This window comes from Aotus nancymaae, unplaced genomic scaffold, assembly GCF_030222135.1.
Source record: "Aotus nancymaae isolate 86718 unplaced genomic scaffold, 86718_ANA_hifiasm-v0.15.2.pri h1tg000108l, whole genome shotgun sequence".
NCBI classification, from domain to species: Eukaryota; Metazoa; Chordata; class Mammalia; order Primates; family Aotidae; genus Aotus; species Aotus nancymaae.
Genome location: NW_026988523.1, coordinates 16087267 through 16099649, shown reverse-complemented (window position 1 = coordinate 16099649; position 12383 = coordinate 16087267). Strand labels below are relative to the sequence as shown.

Sequence of the window (12383 nt, the reverse complement as noted above, 5' to 3'; positions counted from 1 at the left end):
AGACTGAACTAGCACTCACAGGTGTCGAATGTGAACCATGTCTCATTTTAAATTTCTAGTAGCCCCAATTCAAACATTTTTAAAAAGTTATATTTAATTCAAACACCCCAAATATTACATCAGCATATATAATCAATACAAAAATTGTTAATGAGATATTTTACTTTTTTGTACTAAGTGTTCAAAACCTGGCATATCTTTTACCCTCACAGCTCATCTCAATTTGGAGCATTCCCATTTCAAGTGCTCCATTGCCACCTGTGGCCAGTGGCTGCTGTACTGAATGTGCAGTACTGAAGGAGGCTTTGGTGTCACCTTCGTTGACTTTCCTGTGACCAGAAATACTGCATTCCCTTTGTAAGGGATCTCGGGGAGACTGACTCTGTGATTGACATAATGGAGAGAAAGATCATTTCGAAAGGGTGAGGGGTACAGTGGTGGAAGACATTTTTCCGTGGTCACTGAGGAGGTATTTTGACGAGGGCTAACTGTTGTTTCTCCTACTTTTCATGGAAGGACCTTGGATTCCAGGGATATTAGTTGCTGCTGCAGAGCAAGTCCTCTAGGCCACCAGTTCTCAGTGTGCAATCTACAGCCCATGGGGCCCCTGAAATCCGTGAGGGGATCCATGAGATGAAAATGATGTTTGTAACAATACTAAGAGGCTGTTGGTCTTTTCTGTGTGTTGACACTTGCACGGGCATTGCAGAAGCTATGGTGCACTTAGCACAAACTGATACTGCGGTTTCTAGCTGTCACTGTATTCTTCAGTACCCCGTACTCACAGAAAAAGCAAAAATAAGACAAAACAAAACAAAGCCAGTCTCACTCAGATTTTAACAGACTTACAGAAGAAGACTAAAAATGGAAAAAATGCCACTCATCTCAATAATTTTTAGAAAAAAATAGAATTTACATTAACATGCAATGTGTTCCTTATTGTTATTTCAAATGAATTAACATTTTGAAAGTTTCTCAGTTTAAATATCTAATGTGGTAAAAATCAACAGTTACAATCCTCATAGTCTAAAGCTCTTAGGAATATTAAATGCTGTTTCAGAGTAGAAACGGGTCCTCAGAACAAAAAGTTTGAGAACTGCTAGTCTCGCCTGAACCAGACTGATTTATTTCCATCCTCTGGTCAATAGCACACAGCAAAATACATTTCACAGAGGGACCTCCCATGGAGCAAGCTTTCTCCTGAGAGGCCTAACGATGAGAATGAGGGCACAAGAGCAGTGTGTCATCTCTCCAGAATAAGCCTGTCACACGGGCTGGCAGGATTTTCATGAAAGGTAAGTGGCACCACCTGGGGCAATAGAAAGGGCCACAGGAAAGGGTTGGCAGGAGAGGTGACTCTCACAGAGGCAGCCCATCTGCTGGGGAAGGAGGAATCTCAGGCAGGGGGCAGAGGGCTAACTACCCTCCCAACACTCAGACAGCAAGCGCAACCTATGACCTGGTCTTGGCTCTGTTATTTAGTACATTGTGAATAATGCTTTGTGAGCTCCCTTTCTGATTAAAAGTTCCTTAAAGACAGAAATGTCTCACTCATCTCCCTATCCCCAAAGCCTGGTCCAATGATCAGTACACAATCAATTTTTGCTATTTTGTTGAGTCAGTAAATGCTTTGGCAAAGCTTTTCTGTGGAGCCTCCATAGCACTTATGTCGTATTCAGACCTGAGCCTGTAAGCACTCACTGTGCCTTCAAAGCGGAGAGTGATAAAGATGAGGAGAGATGTGGAATTAGCTGTGGGATTTTGCTGCAAAGGATAATGTGATTTCCAACACATGATTATCTCCCATAAACTAAGGAGTTTATATTCCTGTGATAAACATACCAGACCTCACATATCCAAGGTTATCGCCACGAGAGGCTCTGTGTGTATTCCCAAAAGACTGCCATTATTACAAATATTTTTGCAACTGTCCTCAGAAACACAGTTTTTACAAGAAGCTCAAAAAGGTCAGTCTCATTTATTTATAAGCATCGTCCTTCATCAGCCCAAACTATACTTCTAGCTCGATCATCCACTTTATTAACTAGACTTGATCCAAGTGACTAAATGACAAAAGTTTGCCATCAGGGGAGCACACTGCTAAGAATGTGTGGAAATTCAATTATAAAGCAGACGTACAGCTCCACAGGAAGGCTCCAAGAATGTGTGAAGCAGAGGCACCCCCGAACACCACCCAAATTAATAACTTTGAAAAGGGAAATACTGACCTGAATAAGTTTTAGCATTTTTTAAGATGTGAAAATTATATCCTATAAGCATTGTGTGTACATATATATGTATATATATTTTATATAAATACACCATTCAGCATCTATGCCCAGGAGACCTGGCGTTTACACACGTCCCTTCTGTGTGAATGCGGATACGTATGTGCTAACGCTGAGTGTGCATGCTAAGGGGCGGTAGTCTGAGCAGCCAACAGACACACAATCCAAACGGAAACCCGCGCCCGGGTCGGGGTTTGCTCCTCACCATGATGCTCTTGTACATGTTGCCGTTGTTGTCTTCCACACTGATGCGGATGATGCAGGTATCTTCATTCTGTTGGTTGTAAACGGGAGGCAGCACAGTCGAGGTAATGGACGTCACCGAGACAGAGCGCTTGTGGATTCTGGGGTTGTTGTTGCAGGACGGAGGGGAGGAGAGGGGGTTGATTAAGGAAGACATCCCTGAGGAATTTGTGTCCATGGAATGGATAGAAGAACAGGATGAGGAGGACTCAGAGAGCTGGAAGAGTAAACATACCCCACAAGAAAACAGATTAGAACCCTGGCCAACAGCTTTGCAATTTTCAAATTAGAGGTAAATATAAAGACTGATAGACTTCAGTTATTTCCTCCACGACAGCCCACAGCACATATGTATCTCATCCCTAGGGTAAGTACTCCAAGTCCCCATCAGTGGTAGATGCCTATCAGTGACTCAGTGTGACCTAATCACTCTATAACCACAAGAGGCAAACCAGTTCTCTTATTTCCCTAGGTTTTAGCTGTTTTATGGAAGTTAACCAGCAGGTGGCAGCAGACACCAGAAATTGGAAGCAATATGGGTTCCTAAAGAAGTCAGACGCTTATGGAGCTGGAGGGAAAAGCCTCGTCAGCAGTTGATTCAGTCCTACTGCAGTCAGACTTCATAGCGGGAGAGAAAGTTCTGTATTTTTAGAAGTTTCTAAGATAAGTACTCCAGATTATACGGCTCTACATTGAATATCAGTGCTGGAAAGGCCTTGGACATCAACTGGTCCCATACTTGTTCTGCTGAGGAACCTGAGACCCAGGGAGAAAACTGGGGCTCCAGGTCCACACGGCTAGTTGACAGCACCTATAGGACAGGAACCCAAGCTCCCTGATTCCCACTGCCATGTTCAAAGAGCAAGCTCATGGCCAAGGCTCGCCTGTGGTTGATGACAAGATGAATTAACATGATATGCCGTGACCGTGGTATGTTTAGCACTGTGAGGCTTATGATGAGCTTCCATATAGCTTATCCCATTTTAATCCCACTGTCTTGTGAACAAAACGCAGAGCATTATAAAGATGAGGAGAATAAGACTCAGAACATAAAAGTGACTTGCCCAAGGGAAATACAGCCTTTAAGCAGCTTCGCCACTTTCCACATTGGCTACTAGAGCCAACTGTACACATTTGCATGTTGTGTATCAAGGACAATAGGGAGTGAAGTACTACAGTTGATGTGCTTTCTGATTAACTATACATTTCTCATCCAGGCAATGCCAATAACCAAAGAAAGAGGTTACTGGAAGAGGTACTTTTAAAAATCATTAAATTGAACAATTTAAAATACCAATTCTTACTGTAGATAATTATAAACAATTTCCTGGAATGAGTTAAGCTAAATCGTACCATGTTAATCCTATAAAATATACTGGAAGTCATTTATAAAATAAGTAACTTATTAATTTCTTTCATATTTATCTGCCTGTCCATGGAAGTTTAGTTTTCTGGTTATCAGGCTTCTGATTAAAATGGATTCTACTATTCTATTTCCTGTAGATTTCCTCCTATGGCCTATACATTCAATTCTACTGGACAGTTAGTTTACAGCCAGCAAGATGATGTGACAGTTCTCATGGGTAGGGGTCTGATTGTGGCTCTATCACAATATGATTTAGTTTTTATTTGGGTTTTGGGTTTTTTTTTCTTATGTTCCCAAGTGAATCAACCTGGTGGCTCAATCTGAGGACTAAGTAATGATGGATTAGTTAATAGGGTAACTTTCCTTGCAGATATATTAGTCAAAGGGATTCGTTTTCCAATTATTCATTCGACTTTTTTACCTTCTCATTCCTCTATCTAAACTCTATTTCCTTTGTTAGATTTTCTATTATTCTAGTGACATTTATAGTTAAGATAAAGCCTACAATATACCTGCGTTATAGCAGCTCTAAACAGACTGCCTGATGAACCCCCAAAGTCCTATTGAGAATTTAAGAAGTGAGGAGCAAGTGCAAAAATCAATGTTTAGAAATCACGATCAGGGGAATGAAGAAAGGAATGCAAATCAAATGACACTGCCCTTTTAAGAGCAACCTCACAGTGTAGCCTGTGGGAAAGGAAAGGGAAGAGCCTGGAGGACTTTTGGAGAAGGTGGCTGTCACAGGCTCTCAGAGCAGGAAGGAAATGTGGAGGTCAGCCCAGTCCAGCTATGTGCTAAGCAGGAGAACCAAGAGCCTTTTCTAGCTAACATGGAGGGATTATGCAGCCCAGGAACTACCTGCGTCCAAGTGAATTACTCATGTTTAGGTCTAGAGAAATTTAAGACTCTGAGAAAGGTACATATACCCAAAGAATAAAGAGCCATGACTTCTGCAAGAATTTAAACAGCCAGTGTGATAAGGGATGGGACAAAAATGATGAAGCAAGGGGTGTGCACGAGACAGCACACTGGGTTTTGCATAGTTTTTAAAGGTATCTGGACCAATGTACATTTCCACTGCGCTACAAGGTGTGACTGTGATTCCATCTTCTTCCTGGAGAGACAGGAAGAAATCCTACAAAAATGTCGGCAACACCTCAGTTGTTACTTTCATACAATGTCTACCATCAGAAACGGAGCCCATAAAACCTCAGAGGCTGTGAAAAACTGAATGATGACACTGTGCTCCGGATTTTCACAAATCCAATTTGAATGTCAAGTCACAAAGAATGACTACATCCCTGGTTGAGGAAAAATGACTTTTGAGAGCATGGCCAGTCCGTAGGTATCCACAGAATTCTTTCAACATTTAGAGCAGGAATGATCGTATCCCCTGAATTTCAAAGCAGAAAGGTGAGAAGTCCAACTAGAGCAGCAAATTAGTCATCTCAGTTTGCTGAATCCTGAATATGACGCTCTTCCTGGAGGGGCTGCATTATGACAAAGTCACCTGAGGGTTCCTGGATTACCACTGTTGCTTTAATACCACATAAGCAACACACATGTCCCCTTGAAGAGCAGCAGATATGAACCAAATGATGAAACTATTACCAACGTTCTACCTTATTGACCTCACCATAAGCTAAAGAGCTAGCAGTCACTATGGAGCAAGCTTGGTTAGCCAGAAACCTTCCCCAAATGCTGCAAATTCTAGTTATGTCACAGTTGACTCTCTGATCCAAACTCTTTGACCAACAGATTGAAGCAGCTGTGTACAGAAGAGCAACACAGATCTTGACAGGATGCGCTGGCTCATGCCTGTAATCCCAGCATTTTGGAAGGCCAAGGCAAGTGGATCACCTGGGGTCAGGGGTTTGAGACAACCCTGGCTGAAATGGTGAAACCCCATCTTTACTAAAAATACAAAAATTATCCAGGCGTGGTGGCACACCCCTGTAATCCCAGCTACTCGGGAGGCTGAGGCAGGAGAATCCCCTGAACCTGGGAGACAGAGATTGCAGTGAGCCAAGATTGCACCACTGCATTCCAGACTGGGCAACAGAGAGAGTGAGAATCCATCTCAAAAAAAAAAAAAAAAAAGAGGACCGGTCTTAAATTTAAGATTTTAAGATTAAGATATTTTGGTTTTTAAAACTTTGTATGCAGTCATGGAAAATAGAAACTCTGTGGACATTCTTTTATCACCTCTCATCGGTTTTCTTTTTTCCAACATGGTAGAATGTATTCTTGCTACCAAGCCCTCATCTTCCCCTGCATCTGTGTCCTTTGCACTGTGATTTCAGAGTTCCTCCCACTAAAACTGGAGCCTATTTCTCTGCCTCATTTACTTATGTAGAATGTGGCCACATGATTGCTGGAGCCAATGGAATGTTGGTAGATTTGACTCAAGTAAAGGCTTGATGTGTGCTTGTGAGTTGGGCTTGCCCTCTTGCTTGTCCATCTTAGCACGCTAAGGGCATGCCCTGTAATGAGAGGCAAGTGGAGCAGACCTGGACCAAATCTGTGGCCTAGTGCCAAGCCCAACTCAGATGACCCAACCAGCAAGTGCGTAAGAGAGATTAAATGGTGGTTGTTTTAAGTCACTGAGTGTTGGAGAGGCTTGCTATGCAACATTACTGTGATAAATGCTTGTTTAAGACAAAATATGGCACCAAGAAGCTGACACACCTCCATCTCTGACTTTTTGCTCTAAGTAGTCCTACTTCCCCTAAATAACTTCAGTGCCACAAGATGTGGGTATAGAACAGTATTTCTTTTTTTTTTTTTGAGACGGAGTTTTCGCTCTTGATACCCAGGCTGGAGCGCAATGGCGCGATCTCGGCTCACCGCAATCTCCGCCTCCTGGGTTCAGGCAATTCTCCTGCCTCAGTCTCCTGAGTAGCTGGGATTACAGGCACGCGCCACCGTGCCCAGCTAATTTTTTGTATTAGTAGAGACGGGGTTTCACCATGTTGACCAGGATGGTCTCGATCTCTTGACCTCGTGATCCACCCGCCTCGGCCTCCCAAAGTGCTGGGATTACAGGCTTGAGCCACCGCGCCCGGCCTAGAACAGTATTTCAAAGGTCAAATGAATACACCAAACTGCTTAGCGCTTTTACATCTGTTTCTATTAGGAGTATGTCCCCAAACTGAACTCTTCTTTTGATGCCTGTGAAAAACATGACTTTCAAAATACTATAGAGTGATCCACTTAAAAAGAGGCATTCCTTGCTGTGGTGTGGCATACAGCATGTCAGGTGCCTGCATTAGGAATTACGAGAAGGGCTGAGTATATACCTTTTTTTGAGGCTCATCAGGGGTGTCCATGGGAGTCATGGAGCCCTCCTCTGCCTCTGAGTGGTTCGACTCGCAGGACGACACGCTGACAGAGTCCATGCTTTCACCAGAGCTCCCGCTGGCAGTGGACTTGGACTGCTCCTTGGTGGAAGTGGGACTGGTGAGAATGTCAGACCCCAGAAACAGTCTGGAAAAAAACAGAATGCCAAGCATTTGAGCTGTTACAAATCTGGAATCCATGATTAAGCAAATATTTTGTGTTGATTAAGCCCTTGATATTTTTTCAGTCTTGTGTGTTCTGTCATGATTATTTTAGGAAGACATTCACTATAAAGTTTCCAACAAATAGTAGTAAACATCTTGTCCCAAAAGATTATTTCCAACTTCAAAGAACACATAGATTATTTAGTATTAATCTGAAGTCTTCCTAGGTCAATGGTGCTCTACCTAGATTATTCAGCATTAATCTGAAGTCTTTCTAGGCCAGTGATGCTCTACCTTTTAACAGTCTATGGACCACGTTGGCAGGATCAAAACGCCATCACCATACCCCCATCACTTCCTACCATAGAATTATCTTCACAGGCTAAGAATGGATGGCACTGCTTTGGGTAAGAAACCAAGGAGGAAGACTTCTATTTCCAACTATCTGTGAACTATAATATCCTGAGCCCTTCCTCTATAAAACAGCTGGGTAAGAAATGTTAAAAACTCTTTTTAGTTGAGCTTGCAAGATAGGAAGGGAAATCCCTACAGTCCTTAAGTGAAAAGGGAACTGAAAACCAGAAGCATGCGAACTACTTCTGCAGCTGCTCGGGTAGGGGAGTGGGAGGCGCCAATCTTGGCAAAATAGTGATGTGGGTTTTAAAGCACACACAGGGCCCAAAGATGAGGGTTTCTGTTTATGAAAGGTGGGGAGTTTGAACCAAAACTATATAGAGCCAGGACCCTCAAAGGGCTGTACCCTTAGTAAAAAGATGGGCTGGAAAAATACCTTTCTACTAGCGTAGGAAGACAACAGGGAGCCTCTCTTCACCTGAGCACGGAAAGAAGAGAAATATGTCCTATGAAGTCATGTGTGAGCTGGGACTGTGCCTCACTCCAATTTGCTATATATGTGATCTAGGAGTTAAAAACTCAACTCTCAACTGGTGACTCCACTGGTAAACTAGATTTTTCTTAAAAAAAAAAATCTTGCTGGAGGGATATACCTTCAGCCCAGGATTCAGAGAATTCCCTGATAAAGATAAACTCGTGGTACAAAATTATAAAATACACACAAGGAAATATTCCACTGAAAGAGAAAGCCAACAGGCATAATAAAAAGCAGGCTTAGACTCCTGAGAACTTCACATTTGAGAACTGTCAGAACAAAACAAATAATGTGCTTATCCATCCAACAACTAGCTGCATGTCTACCATAAGCCAAGCTACAAAATAAGTACATTAGAAAACATTAAAGACTTAGAAGAAGAAATGGAAAACGAGCTCAGTGCAAGACATTCTAACAAAGGAAGAAGATAATTTGAAAAACATTTCGCTTCTAAGTGAAAAAGGTGGTGACTTAAAAACTCAGTGGAAGGATTACATAACTGTTGAAGAAAAAAATCATGAACTAGATGACAGATCTGAAGAAAATCCTCAAAAATGATCATCAAAGATAAAGACATAGAAAGAACAGTGGAAAGATATGGAGGCAACAAGGAAGCCCCATATCTGTGTAGGAGGAGCTCCAGAAGACATGGAGAGGGTGAAAAGGCCTGTATCAGAAGAGAGAGTGGCTGAGAAGATTCCAGAACTGGTGAACCACAGCAGTCTTCACACCCAAGAGCCACATCCTAAATAGGATGAGTAAGACTAAACTCTCACTTAAACTAGTATATCAAAGACAAAAGAAATTTTTAAAATCAACGGGGCCAGGAGCAGTGGCTCCCAAAGTGCTCCCAGGACTTCAAAAGGCCAAGGCAGGCTGATTGCCAGAGTTCGGGAGTTCGAGACCAGTCTAGGCAACATGGTAAAATCCCGTCTCTACTAAAATACAAAAAATTAGCCAGGTGTGGTCGTATGTGCCGGTAATCCCAGCTACTTGGGAGGCTGAGGCACAAGAACTGTTTGAACCAAGGAGGAAGAGGATGCAGTGAGCTGAGATCGCAACACTGCACTCCAGCCTAAGCGACAGAACGAAACTCTCAAAAAAGAAGAAAGACAGAAAAAAAAAAAAAAGCTACCAGGGTGGGAACATAAAACAGAGGCATAATAATTAAGCAGGTATCAGACGTCTCAAGAGCAATCACGGAAGTCAAAAGACAATAGTATCTTCAAAGTGCTGAGTGAAAGTAACAGTCTTGAATTCTATACCCATCTAATATAATTCCAAGAAGGAGGGCAAAATAAAGACTCTCTCAGACTAAGACTGAGAGGATTGATTTACCATTAACAGATGACACTGCAAGCAGCGGTAAAAGGAGGGCGGGAGTCAGATGTAAGAAGGAACGGCAAGGCAACAAGCAAGTGGGCTGAACCCACGCAAATGTTGACCATAAAATAACAACCACCACAGAAACGGTCAAGATGACTTGATTCTTTATTAAATATGTTAAGAATTATAGGCTTGAATTCAAGAGCTCAAGGGCATTTTTGCTCTGCCCCATCTCTACCCCACCATCTCCAGCCCCATTTTTCATGTCACCCTTTTATGACCCTCTAAGCACTACAGGGACTATAGGGCTATGAGCTAAACTCTGATTCTGACTGTTTTTATGGGCATTTGATATTTCCCAGCACTGTCTCCCCACCTACCTCAGTGAGTCACATTGAGACACAGAGGCAGGGCTGGCACATGACCTCGAGTGTTGTCATGTCCCCAGTGTGACACATAAAGACCTCTGCTGGATGTGGATAGCAAGGTGTCCCACCATCAGAGGCCACGCAGGCTGCTACCTGCTATCGGGTGATATGAGGCATTGTGGATGGGCTGGAACATGTGCTTTAGCAGAAGGCATCTGGAAGATAATCCTAAGTTTATCTTCACAGAAGCAAAGATAATGCCTTTGTCTTACTATTCCACGAATTACAAGATAGATCTTTGAAGGATGTCAACTAGTGGTCCCCCATCCATTATCTCAGAGTCTCTAGCTTTGAACTAAACTGTTCCAAGAGTAAAGGTTCTTCCATTTCTACGATTCAATAAGGTCCTGCTTTGTGAAGGTTCATTCTGGCTCAGTAGTCGGCATCTCTGACTTTCAAACTAGGCCTAAGTACCCAAAGTTTTCTCCAACCTCTTTGGATGAGCCATTAAATGTGGGAACAGCAAAAATACATTTACCAGATTTGTAAACATGCTAAGAAGATCATGAAATCTTCTGAAAAATAATGGTATGCAAACACCCTTGTATGTACAAGAAATAAGATGGGGGCATATGACCTGCTTTCATAATAGATGCCCAAACTCAACTGCAGATACCAACAGTCATCCCAGCAAGATTTGACTAGTAAGAGATGTACTGAGTGCCTGCCACACTTTGTGAAGGGCACAGCACCCTCGCAGTCCTGCCTGGATTTCACAGTAAATGTTTTCATAGGACTGAACACTTGTCTGTGTCAGTGAAGAGGGAGGACCCAGGGGTATGAGACCACCTAGCACAATACACATAGGTCTCAGGCTTGGAGAGGAGTACAGAGAAGCAGTGTCATAGAAATGAGGTTGGGGAGAAGGCCGGAGGACAGAGGGAGCAGCACTCAGGTTACGCCTGTCTGCATTAAGAGCTTTTGTTTTTTTCCTCAAGAACTTCTGACTGCCATAGTGGGTCCAGAAGCTCCCAAATCCTTCTGCTGCCTCAGTTAGCAGAGTGGACACCTGGCACTGGCTGCCTGTCTAGACTCCTCTATCAGGGAGCTGGTTCCTTGTGCACATGCCAGTCTTACCAGCTGACAAGGCTTGGTAGGGCCCCTCAGATTATCTCAAGAGTTCATTCCCCCTTATCTGCAAAGATAAAAAGACAGCAAGATACTATGAAAAATTCTCCTCAAGAGCTGAGTCCAGAAGCTCATAAATCTAGAGTTCAGGCCACGGCAGTCATCTGAACAAAGAGAGGGTAAGCAAAACATAGCATTATCTTCCAGATGCTTTCTGCCAAAGCGCATGTTCCAGCCCATCCACAATGCCTCATTTCACCCGATAGCAGGTAGCAGCCTGCGTGGCCTCTGATGGTGGGAGACTTTGCTATCCACATCCAGCAGAGGTCTTTATGTGTCACAATGGGGACATGAACAACACTCGAGGTCATGTGCCAGCCCTGCCTCTGTGTCTCAATGTGACTCACTGAGGTAGGTGGGGAGACAGTGCTGGGAAATATCAAATGCCCATAAAAACAGTCAGAATCCTGATCCCCGAAATACTCAAAAAGATATTAACTAATTCATTTCATTAAAAATAACGGTGGCTTTTCAGGTGCTTATTGAAAGCTAGGCACTGCTTATATGTATATTTGTTTTGTTTTGTTTTTAGAGACAGGGTCTCTCTCTGTCATCCAGGCTAGAGTGCAGTGGCACAAGCATGTTGATGTTGAACTCCCGGGCTCAGGTGATCCTCCTACCTCAGTCTCCTGAGTAGCTGGGACTACATGCATGCACCACACGCCCAGCTAACATTTTAAGTGATTTTTTTTTTTTTTTTGGTACATGATCTCACTACATTGTCTAGGATGGTCTCGAACTCCTGGCCTCAGGCGATACAACTGTGAGCATGACAGAAAAGGTTCCTGTTCTCAGGATTGCTTACATTCTGCTGGAGGAAGCAGCTAACATGAAAGAGAATAAGGAGTGGACAGCAACATTGGAAAGGGTTCTCTCTGCCAGGCGCTGTGGCTCAAGTCTGTAATTCCAGCACTTTGGGAGGCTGAGGTGGGCGGATCATGAGGTAAGGAGATCGAGACCATCCTGGCTAACATGGTGAAAACCCGTCTCTGCTAAAAATACAAAACATTAGCTGGGTGTGGTGGCATGTGACTGTAGTCCCAGGTACTCAGGAGGCTGAGGCAGAAGAATCGCTTGAACCCGAAAGGCGGAGGTTGCAGTGAGCTGAGATTACGCCACTGCACTCTAGCCTGGGCAATGACAGAGCGAGACTCAATCTCAAAAAAAAAAAAAAAGGAGGGGGTTCTCTCTTGGCACATAACATTTTTGCAA

General features: G+C 43.2%; 1 protein-coding gene across 5 annotated transcripts in view; it reads right to left on the bottom strand.

Annotated features, from left to right (window-relative positions):
* The window catches only part of RGL1 (ral guanine nucleotide dissociation stimulator like 1), a 286254-nt gene that overhangs the window by 7057 nt on the left and 266814 nt on the right, over positions 1–12383 (bottom strand). For all 5 annotated transcript variants that reach the window (XM_064370417.1, XM_012444382.2, XM_012444385.2 and 2 more), the window contains 2 exons: positions 7197–7383; positions 2494–2748 (listed from right to left, as the gene is read on the bottom strand). In XM_064370417.1, the coding sequence (XP_064226487.1) occupies positions 2494–2748; positions 7197–7383 (442 nt within the window). The remainder of the gene's footprint in view (positions 1–2493; positions 2749–7196; positions 7384–12383) is intronic.